The following is a 22,036-nucleotide window of genomic DNA, read 5'->3' as shown; positions in this document are numbered from 1 at the left end:
AAGATTATTTGAGTCCTCGCACGGACCCTTTCAGCTGGATTGGTTTCTTAGGGTGGGGGTTACAGTGATCTAGTCGATCTGTCTGGAATTTTAGGGCTAGCTTTTCTCAAATGGTCTTTTAAATGTGAACACCGAAGACCAAGAGAGCATATAAGTTTTCCTTTTCCAGATGGACTACATTGTTTGATAAAGTCCTTTGTTTTCCGATTATGTTTATTACAAATGGCTATAAAATTCTTCACATACAAATATTAAAATTCAAAGATGGTGCTGGAATTTTGCGTGGAGAATACATCTTTTTCCTCCATTCATGAATCTCTGGTATGGAAATCGGATGGGTTCCATTAACATCTTTATTGCCACAATTGCTTCCAACTATACTCATAACTATGTAGTAGTCACTTTCTAGTTTAGAAAACATATTAGGTACTGAATGATATTAGCTACCTGACCATTTCTTCATGCCACTCCCTGCTTTTGTACCAGTGAACCAAACAGAACCACTTGAAAACTTAGCACTTCCTTGTTAGTATGTCTAGACTCTTTAATCACCTTCATACTCTACTGCGGTAGGATTAAGCGTTGAAAGTCTACAACATCAGAAGCTAAGCTGCCAAGTTTATCATTTTTGGCTCCAGGTTATAAATATTTCTCGGTCTCACTTTAGCAAGTGTGGCAAATCAGTTGCTGCAAATGATACTGTCAGCCGATGACAGATTATTGCCATGCTTGTCAAGTCCGCTGCGGTGCTGCTAGTATTGAGGTCAAGTGTGATAGTTGGTACTAGCTGATAATTAGAAGGCATCGCTGGAGAACAGTAAGCAAATGCCTCCTACCTATTGTGACAGCACAGCTCAGTGACTGTAGGAGCTTGGGCGCTTTGGCATTTTGTTTCTCCCACAGAAGCAAACAGATCTATCTGTTTGGTGGTCCCCATGTCTCGAAGAGGTCTCTGAAAACTCTGTTATCCAATTTCCACACGTGGGAAATGCCTGTCTGACTGTACATTTTGCTCTCCCAATAAATGATGCTCCACATCCTGTTAAGAAAGTAACACCCGATTCTCCAATTACATTGCTACAACGAAGCTTGGCACAAAAGGAATAGAAAGGAAATGGAGATGCAATGACAGTCTTGAGTTAAGATCACAGTACTCTACAGTCTTACTGCTGTACAAGTAGAAGGCTTGGGAAGCAAAGCAAAACTACTTCTCACTACAAATCACGAGGGCTCCCTACCTGGCAAAATAACTTGAAAATTTAGATGTTGCCTCCCTTTTTATGGCCTGGTTCTTCTCTAGGTATGTGTACAAGTGCAGCTAGGTTGATCTCAAGCCTGTGCTTTTGTTTTCCAGCTCTTACTGTTTTGTTGACTGTTGATTTCAGTACGGTCCTTTTCCTTTGCCACCGTTTCATATTCACGACTTTCACATTTTAGTCCGTTTTGGAATATTGGTCATTACTGGTACCTTGTAGTTTAACTTTTGAAGACCTGTCTTATCAGTGTGGTCCGTTCCGTTTGAAAAAAGAGTTTCAATATTTCGGCTCCAAGGTATTGGGCTCTGATGGATTGCAGTCCTAGATCATTTAAGGTTTAGACACTTGTTGTTGGAATGTTCTTATAGGCCGTTTCAAGAGTCTCCACAGTATAAAAGATCATATCCTGGACATCAGAATCTTGAAATTGTTCCCATGCCGATTTCGTTCCATCTGGTACATCTATTTTTTTTTATCAAGTATTTTATAGATGCAGTGTTACAATGGCACATAGCATATACAGCATCTACCAGTACATTATCATGTCATGGTGCCAAACACAAGTAAACGGAAAAAACAAGAACAGTAAAGAAACATCAGAGCAGAGTCCCGCAATAGGATTACATCGAAAGTAGAAATAAAAATAACAATCAGGTTACTTTCATAGGTTCAATATCTCAGTCATGTCTACATGGTAACCTTGCCCCACCATTTACTTCATATGACTGGGGTCAGAAAAAGCTCTGGAAGCACTCACTCCGCAGTAATTAGTCATCACCCTGTTCACTCGGAGCCACCAGATACTCCCTCAATGGGGCCCAAATGTCCTTAGGCCTAGAGGACACCGGAAGCTCCTCCACGATTTGGCCTAGGTGCTCCCGACAGTACACCAAATCCTTTAGCCACAGATCCACTTTCGGGCACAGTCGACCGTTCCAAGTGAATAGCACCCGCCTCTTTGCCAGCACCAGTGCCACCCTTACAAACCTGCCCACTGCTGCCCACAATCCAAGCACATAGCTCAATAGACACTCTAGTGGTGTGCAATTTATCACCTGACCAGTCATGGAGTGTAGCAGATTGACAACCCCTTCCCAGTAGTGATATACAGGTCCGCACAGAAAAGCGAGATGGAGAAAATCAGCCCCACCCCGACCACACCTTTTGCAAACAGTCAGAGTCTCTAAGACCAAGCTTACATAACTTATAAGGAGTGTGATATACCTTTGTGAAGGAACTTCAGATGTATAATTCGCAGGTTGCTATTAGAAGTAAACCTCCCTGTGAGCATACAGATTTGTTCCCATACTTCGGCCATGATCGGGGGATCAAGCACTTCATTCCAGCTTCCCATGCTGTTATCCACCCCCGAACCGTCTCTTCCTGCACTACCCTATACAATCTGGTGAGCAGCTTCTTTCTAAAGGGGGCAACTATTATCAGCTGCAGCGGCTGTAACACTTCCGGCTCATCAGGGAAACATGTGTAATGGTCCCTCATTGCCTGTCGGAGTCTATAGCAGGTGTATCGAAAGAGTGGTGTGGGATTTTGTATGTAGCTCAGATCGTCCCCTGAGATATATTTACCATCAACGTACAAATCACTCAGCAGAGTAAGCCCAGCCTCTCTAAGTGCTGCGACAGGGCCCCTCTCACCCGCCACCGACAGTGCAGAGTGCCCCTCTATAGGTAGTGCAGGCACATACAAAGGAAGTTTGTGAGCCCGTCTCCCAATCTCCTGCAACGCAGAAATGGTGGTGTCTATCGTGTTTATCTCCCCTTTGGGCGTGTGTCTGCAGGTGTGCGTAACAATGACTTTTAAGGGTACAGGATGCGCTCACCTTCCTCCACTGCTACAATCGGGATGAAGTTATGCGCCCGGAACCAGAAGTATGGATGTTGGGCTTGCCCACACAGGTAGTACGCACTGGAGCATTGAAACCACCTTTCTCAAAGGCCAGCGTCAACTTATGCCAACCAATCCTCGGCTGTTTGTTCCCCCATATGAGCCTCAGCAGTTGGGTCTGGATTGTTTTAAAAAATTGCTTGGATAGTTTGATCGGGATATTTCAGAAGAAGTAAAAAAATCTGGGAAGTATAATCATTTTAATCACCGCTATATGGTCCACCAAGGAGAGAGGCAGACAACACCAGCGATCAATCTGCTGCACCAGCACTGTATATGCATGGCCATAATTCTCCCTGATAACGATCTTGGGATCCCGATGGAGCAAGACCCCTAAATACTTGATGGGTTTTACTGACCATATGAGGGGATATTCCACCTGGGGTGAAACAGTGGCAGACGTCAGGAGGATGAGAACTGATTTCTCCCAATTGATCTGCAGACCAGAGAGGAGACCAAATTTTACGTATTCACGCAGGATAGGCGATACGTAACGCTGCGGCTCGCGGACGTACAGGACCATATTGTCCGCATAAAGAGAAATTCCAACAGGAAGGTTATGGAAATTCAATGTAGCCGCCCTATGTGACTGGCAAATTTTACATGCCAGTGGTTCCAAAACTATGGCAAACAGGAACGGGGACAGGGGACAACCCTGCTGAGTGCCACGTTCTATGCTGAAAGTCTCAGACGCTAGCCCACCCACCCTAACCCTCGCAGAGACATCCGTGAATAGGACCCGAATCCAGCAGATAAAGACAGGGGGGGAGCCCATCCCATGAAGAATATACACCATATATTTCCACTCTATTGAATCCAATGCTTTAGCAGCATCTAAAAGAACAGCCACAGCCTGCAGATCAAGATTGAGCACATGAAACATGGCGAATATCGTGCGTAGATTAAAAGAGGTGGGCCATTCTGGAATAAACCAGGATTGATCCGGCAACACCAGCAGGGGCATTAAGGGCTGTAATTTAGTGGCTAAAATCTGTGCTGTTATCTTCGCATCCAAATTTATCAGAGATAACGGGCGATAGGAGTCGCACCGCTCTGGAGGCTTATCTTTTTACAATAGGGTAATGATTAAGGCCTGTCTTGGGGATCGAGGGAGATAACCTGTCTCATGGGCCTCCGCATACATTTCCAACATATGCGGCACCAGGAGATCCGAATAGGCCTTGTAAAACTCCGCTGTCAAGTCATCTGGCCTGGAGCCTTATTGTTGGGCAGAGCAAGAATGGCCTCTTTAACATCCTCTTCCTCAATGGGCAAACTCAAATATTTTCTGTGCACATCTGACAGCCACGCACAGGCCGGATCATCGAGGTACTCATTCATGGCCGACTCAGGCATGCCTCCTCGGGATGTATATATAAATCTATATAGAAAGAACAGAATTGATCTACTATACTTTCATGTGAATAGTGGGCTTCTCCATTTGCATCTACTATATGGTCAATTGGTGGGTGATCAGCCCTGTCCTGCAGTCTGTCAGCCAATACCTTGCCCGGTCTGCCGCCCTCGCCATAGGCTCTAGCCACATACCGTTTGGATAGATATTTCACCTCTGTGGATGCTAGCGTGTTGTATTCCTCAACATGCTCATGGATATGAACCAACGTCTCAGCAGATGGTGCAGTATTCTAATGGGCCTCTAAGTCTCGCAACCGCTGTTCCACCCGACGAAGTTGCTCTCTGAGGTCTCTGAGTATTCCCGCAGAAGTGCTTATGCACACCCCCCCGTATCTTTGCCTTAAAGGCTTCCAACAGGGTCGCCTGACTCTCTACGGATCCTGTGTTTAACTCAAAATACTGTATGATAGAGTTCCTGATGGTGTCGGCATAGACCGGGTCCAACAAAGCGTTGGCTCAAAAACGCCACGTGAATGGTCTACATAGGTTGGCAGGGATAGACACCTCAATAACAACAGGATTGTGATCGGACAGGGTTCTCGAAAGTGTAAAGACCTTCTCCACCCACCCATTCGCCTACCGTTAAGCAGCCAATAGTCCAGTCGGGACCAACTATTAAAGGCAGGAGTGATATGAGTGCCCTCCAGGATCCCCACGTTGCGCAGCTGCCAAGCGTCTACAAGACTCATCTCTGCCATAGCGTCCCGAATGCACTGCGCAACTCTGACCATGCGCGCCCCGGCTGGATTAGATTTATCCTCCTGCGGATTAAGATGTGTCTTGCGATCACCACCACAAAGGAGCGCGCTTCCGGACAGGTGCGCAAGACCTAAACAGCTGTTAAAAGGACGCCGGCACGTCCAACACGGGGCCATATATGCAGACTATTTCACTAACGTAATCCCCAGTTTGCCGTGTACCATAGCCCAGCGACCCTCATTATCCACACGTTTGTTTAGGCTTAAACGGAACACCCCTCTTAATGAGGATGAGGACGCCCCGCACGCAAGATGAGTAAGAAGAGGCCAGGCGGTAAGACACCCACCTGTGCACCACCCCACCCTCTGTAGAGGCACACAAATGGGTCTCCTGTAACAGCGCTCGGCACATTATGTCTGTCTAGCTGCGCCAGCACCTGTCTTGTCTTCTTAGGCGTGTTCAACCCCCGGACATTTCAAGTTATACACTTATAGAGCTTGCCTTTCTTCGTTATAGCAACCCATATCTCGGAGGGAGTGGAGCTCACCGAAGCATGTAGACACACATATAAACCACAGTAAAGTAGCAGTATCTCTCCTATTACAGTACCTAAGGTTCAACAAAACTAAACAATCCCCACCACCCCACTCCCACTTCAGCATCGCCGAATTGCTAAAGTCGTGCCCCATTTGTAACATCCCCCCCCAGCAAACACGGTAACAAACATCGTGAGTAAAGGGGAATACCCATTGGGAGATGTAGTTGGACAGTCCCCTCCAAGATCTAATATGGAGGTGGCTGCCGAAGTAGCAAATCACTAATTCCACTGTGCCCAACCTATATCTTGCATATCAAGAAAGATAGTAGAAACTATTGCATAGGCAAATAATCAGAAAGGATGCATTTACCCCGGCACTGCGCCTGAACATTGCACATCCAACTGAGCCAACGGCCCACCAGCTGTACAGGACCCTTCATCCAATAGTAGGAACCCCCTCCCCCGGAGTACCAAACCCGTGGTTATAACAGAAACATACATTGTGACACATAGGTACATGTCTTTACCCCCCCCCCCCAGGCAGAAACGTCCTGTGGGCCCGAAGGCCCGAGCACACCGCACTTAAGCCTCATACTGTTCATTCATCAATGTCCAACGTGCAGTCTGGAGACTTCCGTCGTCTTCGCAAGGATTTGGCGTGATCCATCGCAAGCTTGGGATTTGTGAAGATTTTGCCCTTGTCGGCGTCTCCAATGCGCAACCTCGCCGGGTAGAGCATAGTGTAAGGAATCGGTTCTTTAAGCAAGACCTTCTTGACGCTCTGAAATTCCTTCCGGGCGGCCTATAGAGTAGCAGTAAAATCCGGATAGAAGGATAACACATTGTTCTGGTACATTATTGAGCCTTTTTGCTGAGTCACACGGAGAACAGTGTCCCTGTCCCAAAATTGAGCAGCCGAGCGATGACAGGCCTCGGCGCGGCTCCTGGGGGCGGGCTCGCCGCCAGCGAACAATGGGCCCTCTCCACAGTGAACAGGGACGATAGTTTGCCATCTCCACAGATTTCACGGAGAATCGTCTCCATGTAGTCCTCCAGAAGCTCCACATTCGTAGACTCTGGCAGGTCCAAGACGCGAATGTTGTTGCGCCTGGACCGCGCTTCGATGTCCTAATTTTTTGCTTGAATAACCGCATGGAGCTTTATAATATCCGACGTCTGCGCAGCCACTTGCTGAAGGCCATCATCCCCATCCAAAATGCGGTGCTTAGCCTCCCCAATTCGCGACGCCTGTTTGTCTAATTTCGCTGGAGAAGTGGTCCATTTGTCCGTTCAGGGCTTCAATTTTCCCATCTATGGCCGCGAAACTGGTCTGGATCGCAGCTAGCGACTTCTCCAATGCGGTAGGCCCCTGTGATGTCACCTCTAATTCTGAGTCCGAGGCAGCATTTTGTGAGGCCTTTCATCTGGTGCATCTATGCTCTTTTTCTTGGTGAACGCTGTACCTGACTTTGTCAGTTGTTTTACTTGTGCTTTCACCCGAGTCATAGCAAGGTGGATACTGCACTGATTCGGTCTACTTTTCAATGTTTTTGGATTGACCAGTTAACATACAGTTAAACCCTCTGGTTAAGAGTTGAAGGATAAGCAAGGATTACGAACAGAAAGTTGCTGTTTGAGGACTTGCAGTGGCGATTCAGGAAAAACCTAAGGGGCATATTTTCCATATTTTATTCATTTAAATCGCGTTGAAGGGATTCATGCGAGACAACAGCTCAAAAAAATGCCTTATTCAACTTGATTTTTCTATGGTAGAGGTCCTTAGAGAAACCCCAAACTTGTTTTTTTTCAGTGCAAGAATCCCTAGACTCCTTAATGTTTCTTGGTGTAACGAATTTGGTGTTTTGGCATTCAGTTCCAATGCTGATCTGCAGCTTTCCTTTCCCTTTCTAAATCCACATGTTCCAAGCCATTGTGGACTTTCACTCGATATCAAAGGGAGTCATACTGACTCCTCGGATGTTCAACACCCTCCCATTTTAGACCCCAGCGCTAGACAGTGGAAATTCTGTATAGCGGTCAACCCATACTGCTCTCCTCTTCATATCCCTCATCTGGCCTACCTGTCTGAAGTCCACAGCAACACAAGTCAAATGGACACTAGAAGTGAGGGATCTAACCATGGAATTAGGACAGAAATCAGAAAACAGAGTGGCTGTGTTGGACCTACCTTTGTTGCTTTCTATGCATTTTGGAAAAAGGTGAACTTTGGAGCATCTTATGGTGAAAAGCATCTGATATTCTCTCACAACAGTCTTAGATGTAGAATTCTTGCTCCCAACAGAAATGGGGTATTTACTACATTTGTATCTTTCTTGCAGTATATATGCTTATAATGACCCAAAGTAGTATGGTAATTAAATTACTGTTAAATAACATTAAACCCCAAGGCTGCCAAATAAAGCATGTTTTCAGCTGAGATGTAAGAAGATCCTGTGTGGTACCCAAGCATTACATAAGATATACTTGCCTTGACTGCAAGTAAATAATTGCCACAACTGTGCAGTCCACTCTAAAAAAATAAAATACTTTAATAATTAATTGGATTAATAAAGTTACATGAAACAGAGGTTACAGCTCTCAAAGCAGCCAGGAAATTGAGTCTGAATAAACTTTACTTTTCTTGCAGCTTTTAGAGAAACCACGCAACATACCGTCAGTGAGCAAGGGTGGAAATTGGCTTCACTGTGATGTAAGAAAAGTCCAGACTCATGCACCCTTTGTTAGATTTAACTGGGCACACTTATTAAATTAGACCTCCTTAACTGTTGAACAAGCGACATTTGGATAGATCAATATTAGAGACATCAACTGCATTCTCAGTAGTACACCACCTAAACTTGAAGGCTACCTCATCTTGTGACTTTTGAAGCACTGCATCCAAACCTTAGTATTACTTCAACTGTGAAAAGGCTTAATCTTTTGATATAATAAAGTACAACATTTTGATTAGGCAGGTGACTTTCCGTCGCAGGACATTATGCATTTTTGTACAACACAATATAACCACAAACAAATCGTCAGGAAGCGGTGGGTTAGAAAATAAGGCATTACCATGCATACTAATGTCCAGATACCACTGAGGGTGCTGTTCTCTCAACACTGCACGATACTGAGACACACAACCATAGCTTCACCAAAGGACCATGAGCACGGAGGCGAACAGACAGATGGTTGAATTAGGGCTATTCAAGCAGCCACTACAAGATGTCTGGTAAGTTTAACAGGTGGAATATCTTTAAAGGCACAACACTAGCCAGTAAGGGTAAACGGGTACCATAAAGCAAGGCAAAAAGTGGAGCACATCAAATATTACAGTATTAAATTGAGAGGCATATAAAGATAAAACTCTTTTAACACTGGCAGCTGCCACATATGTGCCACACACAGATAAGATTAAGCATGCTTAAAAAAGTGTCCCTTCCAAAAGCTCAAAAGAGAACAGCAATTATGTCATGTCAACCAGAAGGGCATTTGAAGTTCTGCTGTAAGTGGAACTCATGAGGTTACTTAATAATAAAAGGAAGAAAACACACTGTTATAAAATACAACAGCAAAAATGATTAACTTCAACTTGAGTTTAAGGGCTACTCTCCTTTTATGTGGATTTTATGTATGATCGGGGCCGGACTGGCCAAAGCAGGCACCAGGCGTTTCCCCGGTAGGCCGCTAGTGTGGGGGCGGTTTTTGGCCCCTGGGGGGGTGCTTTTGTTACCGGGGGTTGGCACTATCGTCCCCCTGTAACAAAATCGGCCAAAACCGGCCCCGCAAACGGCTCAGCTGCACTCCCCCCTCACACCCGGGGGGGCAGCTGAGCAGTTTGGCAGGGCCAGTTTATGTTCCCAGTCCGGCCCTGTGTATGATGCAGTACGTGGATCAGCCAAAACTAGAACCTCATGGTGAGGCTCACTGCCAAAAAAAGAAAAGGCCTTTTCTATCTGGCAATGACATGCATAGCACTGCTGCCGGACCATGTTAAACAAATCCTTAGGAAAAATCCCACTAAGGAGACCACAAGAAGAGGTGACCACACCACAAGCAACCCAGGCTGTGGCAACATCTTAAAAAAACACCTGCTGACATTGGAGCATGGTTTCATCAGCGTGTGGCCGACTTAAGAAAAAAGCAAGTTGCAAGTGCTAGCATTCCACAAAAGAAGGTGGTGAACTGAGCAGAATACTGAAAATGTCCTCTCCGCATGTGGGCAGAAAAGACTGAGCTAGAGGGGGAATTGTATGCCACAGCTTATACAGTAAAGAAACAATGTACAAGGGAGCACAAAATAGATATATGAATTCTGCCAAATATTACAGTTTGAGCTAAAAAAACATTCCTGGTCTTGATCACAGACTGGCGAGCCTCTCATCAAGTTGGGAAGTAGGTCTAATATAAAAGATCTGTCACCCAGAGCTGGCACCCAATTCTTAAAGTAGTTCCACACCATAATGGCCTTTAGGTGTTTTGAGGTCTGCAAGACAATAAACAAGGAACTACAGGGAACAACAGATAGATAGCTATGACACCTCAAAACAAAGTCTCCTGGCATGAAGCCTATTTAATCACAGGAGATAAGTGATCCTCTCTTGTAAGATGGGGATGTTTCATTCCAACTGGCATTTAAGGTAGTAGTAACATGAAACAATTAGCTGGCAATTATGCCATGCTGCCCTTCAAATAGCAACCTAAGTCAAAGTACAAAGAACAAGGATTGATACACTCTACTCATAGATCACCAAATCACCACATTCACAGATACCAAGTAGCACCTCACAATTCTCCACTACAGAAAGAGAACTTTATGACCGGGTCCTTTAGATGCTGTACCATCAACATTATTCAGCATTCACATTGGAAAGTGATGAAAAGTGAGAGGCACAGCAGATGTTGAAGTAGAGGTTTATTGAGACCCAACAGGGAGGCAAGTTGATCAAACAGCGACCATGGAATAACTGACTCAACTCCCTCACAACACATTCTACAGCAATGACATAGGCACATTCTAGGCAGGGAATGTGCATTATTAAAGGAGAAACTACAACACATCTCCCTTATTATAATAACAAAAACAAAAAAAGGAAACAAAGGAAAACAAAGAATGCAAAACCAGAAAAAGGCAAGAAGTACAAAGCAAAAAGATGGTAAGACAAAACAAATCACTAGGGAGAGTAATCTTGAAGATACAGGGGAGACCTTCTTACTCTTGTACTTGTGCTGCGGGAGAAAACATTCTGAGGTAAGAAATTGGAAGAAACATTCTGACGAGAGTGACAGGAAGAGGAACTTGTGGAAGGAAAAGATCCGCCAGCAGATCCGCTAGAACCAGATTCCACAATACCATCCCCCTCTGCACACCTCGATAAACGAGACATACTCCAAACATCTCCACCAGCAAGCATAACAACATTTTTCATGACCTTAACAATTCTTCTAGGCCCAAAATACTTGGATTCACCCTTGGGTGACCAAACCGCTTTTTTAATGTAAGCAAAATCACCCACTTTCCAGGAAACACTCTTTGCACCTTTTAAGGAATCAAATCTTTGTTTGTATTTCTCCTGGTAACTCTCCACTCTTTCATCCTTAAGCACACAACCTCTGTCCTTAACCGAAAGCCACAAAGGATTCAGTTTAGAACCAGCAATTCTACCTTTCATTTTCTTGAAAGGCAAAACACCAGTCACGCTATTAGGAGTGTTCCTGTGTGCCCATAGTTTTTCCCTGAGGATAGGTTTCAGTGGAAGCCTTCTCTCCAAAGCAGACTGAGCACAAGCTCTAATAAGCCTATTCATGCTCTCAACAAGACCATTAGCCTGCGGAGAATAAAGAGCAGTCCTATGATGAGTGATAGATAAATCCTTTAGGAAATCGGACATTTCCTGAGAGGTGAATTGAACACCGTTATCCGAAACTAAAATGTCGGGAACACCTTCACAGGTAAAAGCATATTTTAAAAATTCAATAATATTTCTACTCAAAACAGAACTCATGCACGAAGCAGATAACCATTTCGATGTGTAATCAACCAGGACAACCACAAATCTTTCTGAAGGAGCCAAATTCTCAAAAGGTCCAATGATGTCCACAGCCACTTTAGACCAAGGACGTTCAGGAATAGCAAGAGGGGAGGAACACTGACTTTCCTAGACTTATCATTGCCAGCATAAATACTACAATCCTTTACAACTGTTTCAACCTCTCGGTCTAACTCAGGCCACCAATAAGTTTCTCTGACTCTAGCCTTGGTGAGGCTACGACCAAGATGTCCCTCATGTGCCAAATTTATAATCTTCTCTCTCATTCCAAGCGGAGGAACCAACCGGTCACCTCTGAACAACTCACTATGGACAATGTTTAATTCATCCCTCACATTCCAATACCCCTTGGCAATTTCAGGAACTTCCTTCAAAGTAGGCCAACCATTGACCGTGAATTCCATTACAAAATCTCTGGCCGGGTCACACAAAAAACTCTTTCCATTCTGCTTCATTCAACGCAGATTCTCTCACCCATGAAACAACAGGTGCCTCAGGATCACACAAAGCTAACCTATCAAGGGGTAACCTAGAGAGGAAATCAGCGGGGATGTTTTTGAGTCCTCGCCAGTGATGAAAAGTGAGAGGCACAGCAGATGTTGAAGTAGAGGTTTATTGAGACCCAACAGGGAGGCAAGTTGATCAAACAGCGACCAGGGAATAACTGACTCAACTCCCTCACAACACATTCTAGAGCAATGACATAGGCACATTCTAGGCAGGGAATGTGCATTATTAAAGGAGAAACTACAACAGAAAGGTTAAGTAGAACTAGGGGAAGTTTTACAAGGAGCGAATTTTCAATTATCCATGAGTGCTTTTGTGCTACGGTAACAAGTCATTGATTATCACAATAAATGGGAATAATCACACGATAAACACTGTTTTAAAACAACTTACATTCACTTTGAAGCTTTGAACTGAATTATCCAGGAATGTGACGTTGCAGGTGACCTCTGATCGACCCTTCTCTTTTGGAAGCTCAGATACTCTTATGTTGTTTATCCTCCCACCTAATGCTCGTAGCCGGGAGTTCATAACTATTGTTGAGAAACCTGCAACACAAAACATACAGGCTTGGTAAAGACCACATAGACTACCAGAGATGACAGTTTGTTTTCCAAAGGTTGTATTACTAATTCAAGACAACAGTGGTCAAAAGAATAGTATAAATATACAAGAATGAATAGGAAAAAATGACCTAATGCCTGCAGCTCTAAAAAAAAAAAGCAAAACTGAAAAGTCTAACAACACAATACAATGTAACTTGCAAAAACATTTACATAAAAGTGAGAAAAAAGGTAACTGAAAAATGTGCCAATGCCTTCCAAAAAAATCAACAATAGGGCGTGTTAAGGAACTGAAATACATTCAATCATATCTAACATTAGTTGTTACCCTTACAGTTACATGTAAAATGAGTTTTGTGATAACGCAGCCCCCAGGGTCGTTGTGCTATGCAAATGCCAATAACTGACTTAAGATTGCTTCTTTTATTTTGTTACTCTAAGTTATATTATGCATCATATTTACCAACTGTTAAACTAATTCCTAGATCAATACAAATTGGCTTCATTAACTTTTTATGGTTGTCATATTAAAGAGATCAAATACAAAACATGCAAATTGGGGTATCAAGGGTCCCAAATTAATCCATTCCAGAAACCCATATCCTATCTTAAAGCATCATCCCCTCCTCAGGTAGTAAAATTATATGCTATTTATAACCCAAGTTAGAATCATTTTTCTTCTAACAGCATGGCCACACAGCATACTTCATAATTTTCAAATTCCCTACTGCTTTCTAGGGTAGTAGCAAACTAGGTTTGCTGCATTAGTGCAAGGTTATTACTTTCCTTCAATCTCAACTGTAGCATATTATGCTTTAACAAGTGCCTTTTCTGAAAAGCACCAACTGCAATATACTTGAATCTGCAACAAAGTACAAGCACTTCAAATCAAGATTCTAAAATACCCTTACCTTGAAAGCAGATCTAGAGAGACCCAGTGACCGCTTCCACAAGTATATTTCAATAATGTTTACTGCCTATCTTACTCAACATCCTAGATTGCAAAAAGTTTTTGCCGGCATTCTTTCCTCAGGGATGATGACAATCTGTCTTTAGCTGCATAGGCTTTTGCTGCTGCGAGTGATATGGCAGAAACCAAACACAAACTATTGCAATAGATACATGGGGCAACCACCTCTAGAGTCTATTGAAACTACCACCATGAGGAGCCAATGTTTTCCGCTGTGAAGACCTAGATCTTGTTGTTTCTTTCCATTTTTACAAACAAAAAAGACAAGATTCTATGTCACACGGATAGGGTTGCATCGAGTTCCATAGTAATTGAATTGCGATCACTCAGTTAAAGCCACGATCTTACAGTTAAACATATTTTACAATATAAGGGTGAAGGAAAGCAACTAGATTTTGTCATGGCACCTGGGGGATCTGGCATATATAGATCAAAAGGGCCAGAGTGCCACTCCCCTCTACCCCCGCTTTAGCCCATTACAGATATGCATTAGCCACCATACCTCATGTTGTTAACTCTCCTACTAAGCTATCCCTAGTGAAGACTTTAAAAATACATCAAACAGTGGTATCAGTTCACAAGATCTGTACCTAAACTACAGTGTAAACCAATCCATTTGAGAGAAGTACTCCTTAAACACGCTGACTGAATGCGTGTGCCCCTGCAGTTTGTTTAAGTATTATACAAATAATCTATAATTCACTGTAGGTTGAGTTCTGGTAGAGGAAATACTAAATGAGAATTGCTGGGGGGAGGTGTGTTTGTGTGTGTGTGAGAATCAGAGAGAAAGATATATATATAGTGAGAATGTATGTGTGAAGTCTATGCCTGTCTCATATGAAGTACAGTTAACAGGAGTGTTACCCATATACCTAATTAGGACTGGGTAGGAAGGTATAAATGAAAAACAATGTCCCAATAGGAAATAATAAACAGTCAGTTAAATATGCATGCACATTGCATTGCTAGCAAGGGAAAAAGGAGACTCTTATACACTTTCAGGCAAGGTAGTAAATCATCTTGTTTTATGGTGTAAATTTATGGTCGGAATAATACAGTTATAAGCAGCACTGCATATATTCAAATTAGATGACAACCAAAAAGAAACTTGGTGCTCTACAAAAAGTGACTGTGGTGCAAGTGGCGACGCAAGTGAAGAAGTGAAACAGCAGAAACGGCACACTGTGAGAGGGTGCAAATTATCTACAGTGAGTGGTTCGGATCATGTGACAAAGTGAAATCAAGATGATTTACTACCTTGCCTGAAAGTGTATAAGAGAGTCTCCTTTTTCCCTTGCTAGCAATGCAATGTGCATGCATATTTAACTGACTGTTTATTATTTCCTATTGGGACATTGTTTTTCATTTATACATGTCTCATATGAAGGTCACAAGATCAAATCTTGACAGGTTCAACTTCCTGTTTCATGCATCTGAGCTATATATAAGACCAGTGTTGTGTCACTGGAAAATGCTCAAATATAGTGACAGCAACACAAATCGCATATTCTGTGGTAACAAGTTTCAAATAAAAATAAGCTTATAGAATAGTTTACAATACAGTATAGTGACTGAACCTACCCTAAACAAGCATTTGCAATGCAATAGGTCTCGCATTAGGAAGTTTGAGCTATTGGTACTGTAAATGACACATTTTTTATTTAGGTTTTGTTTTTGAAAATAGCGAAATTAATAGCTTTGTCAATTACAATGTCAATAGTTATAACTTTCGCAAATGTGACACCTAAAGCATTTGTAATGCAATATGTGTTGTATTTACATGACTTACATGTATTGATATTACAAATAACAAAGGCTTTTCATTTTTTTTAAAATAATTAATACTTAAATAAAAGTTATTGTAATGTATAATGGCAAAAGCTTAAACTTTTGTAAATAAATTTTGTGAAGATTATGTTCAGTGTATTTTATTGCGACGAAAATCCACGTACAGAAGTGAAATATTAACATCTTTTTGTTGCATTTGTAATAAAGCTTGAAACATTGAGAAAACATATTTGAACCAGTTGTTGTTGAATGGTTGCACAGATTGATGCTGTGGTGGCGCAGAGTGATGTTGTAATGGTGAACTAGTGATGCTGTGGCGTTCAGTGATGCTGTGGTAGCGCATAGTGATGTTGTGGTGCCCCTGGAGGATGCTGTGGTGGTGCTGAGTGATGCTGTATGCTATGCTATGTTTTCTTTTGCTATCCTATGTTTTGTTTTGTTATGCTATGCTATGTTTTGGTATGCTATGCTATGTTTTGTTATGTTATGCTATGTTTTATTATGCTATGCTATGTTTTGTTATGCTATGCTATGTTTTGTTATGCTATGCAATGTTTTGTTATGCTATGCAATGTTTTGTTATGCTATGGTATGTTTTGCTATGCTATGTTTTGTTATGGTATGCTATGTTTTGGTATGCTATGCTATGTTTTGTTATGTTATGCTATGTTTTATTATGCTATGCTATGTTTTGTTATGCTATGCTATGTTTTGTTATGCTATGCAATGTTTTGTTATGCTATGCAATGTTTTGTTATGCTATGGTATGTTTTGCTATGCTATATTTTGTTATGGTATGCTATGTTTTGTTATGCTATGCTATGTTTTGTTATGCTATGCTATGTTTTGTTATGCTATGCTATGTTTTGTTATGCTATGCTATGTTTTGTTATGTTATGCTATGTTTTGTTGTGCTATGTTTTGTTATGCTATGCTATGTTTTGTTATGCTATGTTATGTTTTGTTATGCTATGTTTTGTTTTGCTATCCTATGCTTTGTTTTGTTATGCTATGCTATGCTTAGTTTTGCTATCCTATGCTTTGTTTTGTTATTCTATGCTATGCTTTGTTGTGTTTTGTTACGCTATGCTATGTTTTGTTTTGCTATCCTATGCTTTGTTTTGTTATGCTATGCTAAGTTTTGCTATCCTATGCTTTGTTTTGTTACGCTATGTTTTGTTGTGTTTTGCTATGCTATGCTTTGTTATGCTGCTATGTTTTGTCATGCTATGCTATGTGTTGGTGTGTTTTATTATGCTATGCTTTGCTTTGCTATGCTATGTTTTGTTGTGTTTTGCTATGCTATGCTTTGTTATGCTGCTATGTTTTGTCATGCTATGCTATGTTTTGATGTGTTTTATTATGCTATGCTTTGTTTTGCTATGCTATGTTTTGTTATGCTAGGTTTTGCTATGCTTCATTATGCTATGTTTCGTTATGCTATGTTGGGTTATGCTATGCTTTGTTATGCTATGTTTTGTTATGCTATGTTATGCTAAGCTTTGTTATGCTATGTTGTGTTTTGTTGTGTTTTGTTATGCTTTGCTATGTTTTGTTATGTATGCTATGTTTTGTTGTGTTTTGTTATGCTATGCTATGTTTTGTTGTGATTTGCTAGGTTTTGTTATGCTAAGCTTTGTTTTGTTGTTATGTTATAGTAAGTTTCTTTCTGCTATATTTTGTTGTGTTTTTATGCTATGCTATGTTTTGTTATACAATGCTATGTTTTGTTTGCAATGCTTTATGTTATGCTATGCTTTGTTTTGTTATGCTATGTTTTGTTATACTATGCTATGTTGTGTTTTGCTATGCTATGTTTTGTTATGCTATGTTTTGTTATCCTATGCTTTGTTCTGTTATGCTATGCTATGATTTGCTATCCTGTGCTTTTTTGTTATGCTTTGCTATGCTGTGTTTTGTTATGCTATGCTATGTTTTGTTATGCTATGCTAGGTTTTGTAATGCTATGCTGGTGAGGGTGAGTGAGGGTGTGTGACGGTGAGGGGGGGTGAGGTTGAGGGCGAGAGGGTGTGAGGGTGAGTGTGTGAGGGTGTGAGGTGTGAGGGTGTGAGGGTGAGTGAGGGTGAGGGTGGGTGAGGGTGAGGGTGAGGGGGGTGAGTTTGAGGGGGGTGAGGGTGTGGATGGGTGAGGGGGCATAAGGGTGAGGGGGCGTAAGGGTGAGGGGGCGTAAGGGTGAGGGGGTGTAAGGGTGAGGGGGTGTAAGGGTGAGGGGGTGTAAGGGAGAGGGGGTGTAAGGGAGAGTGAGGGTGTGTGAGGGTGAGGGGGTGTGTGAGGGTGAGGGGGTGTGTGAGGGTGAGGGGGTGTGTGAGGGTGAGGGGGTGTGTGAGGGTGAGGGTGTGGGGTTGTAGCGCCAAGATGCCTCGGCATAAGTGCGCTTAATAAATACTTCAGTCAGTCAGGGTGTGGGATTGTGAGGGTGAGGGTGGGTGAGGGTGTGAGGTTGAGGGTGTGTGGGTGAGGGGGGGTGAGGGTGTTTGAGGGTGAGGTGGTGTGAGGGTGATGGTGGGTGAGAGGGTGAGGGGGTGTGAGGGTGAAAGGGTGTGTGAGGGTGTGTGTGAGGATGAGGGTGCGAGGAGGATGAGGGTGTGAGGGTGAGGGGGTGTGAGAGTGAGGGGGTGAGAGGGGGTGCAAGGGTGAGAGGGGCGTGAGGGTGAGAGGGTGTGTGAGGGTGAGGGTGTGTGAAGGGTGTGAGGGTGGGGGTGTGAGAGTGAGGGGGTGTGAGGGTGAGGGGGTGTGAGGGGGGTGTGAGGGGGGTGTGAGGGTGAAGGGGTGTGTGAGGGTGAGGGGGAGGGTGAGGGTGGGTGAGAATGGGTGAGAGTGGGTAAGAATGGGTGAGGGTGGGTGAGGGTAAGCGGGTTTGTGAGGGTGAGAGGGTGAGTGAGGGTGATGGGGTGAGGGTGACGGGGTGGGGGTGAGTGAGGGTGAGGAGGTGAGGGGTGTGAGGGTGAGGGGTGTGAAGGTGAGAGGGGTGTGAGAGTGAGTGAGGGTGAGAGGGTGTGTGAGGTGGTGTGTGAGGGTGAGTGTGTGAGGGTGAGGGTGTGTGAGGATGATGGTGTGTGAGGGTGAGAGGGTGTGTGAGGGTGTGTGAGGGTGAGGGGCTGTGAGGGTGAGGGGGCGGTGAGGGTGTGTGAGAGTGAGGGGGTGTGAGAGTGAGGGTGTGTGTGAGAGTGAGGGTGTGTGTGAAGGTGAGGGAGGGTGTGAATGGGTGAGGGTGGGTAAGAGTGGGTGAGGGTGTGTGTGCGAGGGTGAGTGGGTTTGTGAGGGTGAGAGGGTGAGTGAGGGTGATGGGGTGAGGGTGACGGGGGTGAGTGAGGGTGAGGGTGAGGAGGTGAGGGGTGTGAGGTGAGGGGTGTGAGGTGAGGGGTGTGAGGGTGAGGGTGTGTGAGGGTGAGGGTGTGTGAGGGTGAGGGGGTGTGAGGGTGAGGGGGTGTGAGGGTGAGTGAGGGTGAGAGGGTGTGTGAGGTGTTGGGTGAGGGTGTGAGGGTGAGGGTGTGTGAGGGTGATGGTGTGTGAGGGTGAGAGGGTGTGTGAGGATGAGAGGGTGGGCAGGGTGTGTGAGGGTGAGGGGCTGTGAGGGTGAGGGGCGGTGAGGGGCGGTGAGGGGGTGTGAGAGTGAGGGGGTGTGAGAGTGAGGGTGTGTGTGAGAGTGAGGGGGTGTGAGAGTGAGGGTGTGTGTGAGAGTGAGGGTGTGTGTGAGGGTGAGGGAGGGTGAGGGTTTGAGGGGGTGTGAGGGTGAGGGGGTGTATGAGGGTGGGGGTGTGAGGGTGAGGGTGGGTGGGGGTGTGAGGGTGAGGGTGGGTGGGGGTGTGAGGGTGAGGGTGCGAGGGTGGGTGAGGGTGGGTGAGGGTGTGAGGGTGAGTGAGATTGGGCCATGGTAACTCTGAAAGCAGTTGTTTTCATTTACTTGGCGCGGGTTCAGGTCTGATAAAATGAAATGATACGGGCTAGGCGCATTCCTCCACGTGAAGCCCTCCTAAGAGCCGTTTTAAAGTTAACAGGAGAATTTCCCTCATGCTGTTCTCATCTGTCATTCTGCAAGACGTCTGTTCTCCGGGCGCTCACTCCGTAGATTCCTACACATTCGGGATTGCAAAATGTTTGTTTCCGTTCACACGGTAAGAGCACGCTGTCAATTAGGCACCTCGTGCTTGAACAACTCTTCCCCCACCCCAAAAAAATTGTTTCTTGCGTGCCGTGATGTGACACATTGAACTTCCACCTAGCAAAAGCATTGTTGTTGTCAGAGTGACTTAACATTTCACAATTCATGCTCAAATTAAGTTATATTTATTTGTAGCAAGTAGGATTTACGATTTTTTTAAATGAGTGCTGCAAAATGACGTCACCGAAACTTTTGTTGGTTCTTGAGACCAATTTTCTCACGGAGAGTTTTCGCCGCCAATTTCATCCGAAAAAGCTGTACTACTATTTAGGCACTTGCATTGTTCCACTTTAAATCAAAATAGTGTGAAATTTACCTTAAAATACTTTTAGACATGTTACAGTCAATGAACGCATTTTGCGTTTCCAGAACCGAATTAAAGTGAAAGTGTCAGTGAAGCTCTCAGCATTGGGGGCGGGGTGTGTGCGCGTGTGTGTGTCTGTGGGCTGGGTTAACCCCTTCCATACTGCCGCGATTATGCTCCTGTGCTGAAGATTTCAGCGCGGGTGCAGTCATGACAGCCCCTAGCCGTCATCAGCACACGAGCACTGTAGTGCATGACGGCTGAGGGCCGTCATCAGCATGCAAGGGGTTAAAGCTGAGAGCTGAGTAAAATTAACGAAAAGAGGGTTACGGTGGAGAAGCCTGTGTTAGGGAGCAGGGAAAGTGCACTCAGAGATAGGTGGTCGGGACTAGGTCATAACAAGCTCTCGGCATTGCAAGGGGCAGATTCCTATGAAGTCTGATGCGGGGGCGGGGGAGCGGCTTCCTTTGAAGTCTGATGCCGAGGCTCAGACAGATGATGTGCGATGTGGCTGGGGTGTGCATGCGCCTGGCTCACATGGACTGTACCCGATCCGCAGGCTGTTTGGGTAGATTTTTGAAAGCCCTTACTATAATCTCGACAAACAAGCATTGCTAAAGCAATGCTGCAGGTCGAGACCTAAAAAGCAGAAAGGAAGACATTCCCCATAAGGAAACCAGAGTTGAAAGCTAGCTCTTCACTTTCAAAAAACTACGTAAAACGTTGACATGACTAAAACCAACTATTACAATCCTTAAAATTAAATGAATTATACCCAACTTTGAAAAAACACTACTGTTACCACAACGACCACGACGATCGCGATCTAAAAAAAAAAAATCAAATCTGACAAATTCATACCTCCAAAAATGTAAATGATGCGGATTTTCCCCACACATAAAATGAGGAGTTGCTTAAACAGCAAGCCCCTTAACAAGCCAACACTGCTTTACAATCATAGGGCTTTCCGTGCTGAACAGTATATTAAAATTCGATCATTCATATCTCTTCAAAGCAATGATTTGTACACAACAAGCGCATATACCATTAGTTTCCGTATAGTACAATTATGGTAAGCCAATACCATATTCTAGCAGCATGATGAACATTTTTCTGTTTTCAGATTCTTTACCAAGGAAAAGAGACTATACCGCATTATTCCGTCCATGATCTACCGTATTTCTGAAAATCTGCCAACTAGGCAAAAAGACTAAATCATAGGCAATATTTCCCAAAGAAGCTTTTGTAAATGCACAAGCTTTGAAAACCTCTCTAAAAGCCCTGATTGATACACTGGAGGCCTACAGGATAGCCTTGGAATTAAAAGTGAGCATGGACACAACCGAGATCCTGAATCTCGCACTCACATATACAACCCAGTGGCAGTCGCCACTGGGCAGTTATAGTTAGGATTGTATTTCCATAAGAAAAGCCTTTTTTGGGCTGCTAATAACTTTGGCCCCGTTTGACTAATCTCCACAAAACTTTCCAAATAAAGTGCTACTTTTCGACCAGTTTCCAAATGGAAAGTTTTAAGGTGATCCGAAAGCTAGATCTTGGTCCTGAAGAACAAGTTACTCACCTTCGGTAATGATATATCTGTAAGTAACATTAGTAGTGATAGATTCCTTACCTTAGAATTACCCTGGGCGTAAGACTGGATCTGGTAGGTTTTTATCAGCAGTACCCCTGCACGTCGGAAGGAGGCGTTGTGCAGCTTTGCGTCCGTCGTTGGCGTCGTGTTCGCTGGGATGACGTCGCTGCAGCTACTTAGACGCAGCCCTCGAATGCTGACATCAGTTCTGTACATGACTTTCCACGCCAGGAATGCAGGGCCATGCAAGAAACTGACCACTG

General features: G+C 44.0%; 1 protein-coding gene across 8 annotated transcripts in view; it reads right to left on the bottom strand.

The window, feature by feature from the left end:
• The window catches only part of PTPN3 (protein tyrosine phosphatase non-receptor type 3), a 1,864,164-nt gene that overhangs the window by 1,415,806 nt on the left and 426,322 nt on the right, over positions 1–22,036 (bottom strand). For all 8 annotated transcript variants that reach the window (XM_086965368.1, XM_086965363.1, XM_086965366.1 and 5 more), the window contains one exon: positions 12,765–12,919. In XM_086965368.1, coding sequence (XP_086821494.1) covers positions 12,765–12,902 — 138 coding nt within the window. In that variant the 5' untranslated portion in view covers positions 12,903–12,919. The remainder of the gene's footprint in view (positions 1–12,764; positions 12,920–22,036) is intronic.

The sequence above is a fragment of the Lissotriton vulgaris genome, chromosome 4_1 (assembly GCF_964263255.1).
Source record: "Lissotriton vulgaris chromosome 4_1, aLisVul1.2, whole genome shotgun sequence".
NCBI lineage: Eukaryota > Metazoa > Chordata > Amphibia > Caudata > Salamandridae > Lissotriton > Lissotriton vulgaris.
This window is presented reverse-complemented; position numbering and strand designations above follow the sequence as displayed.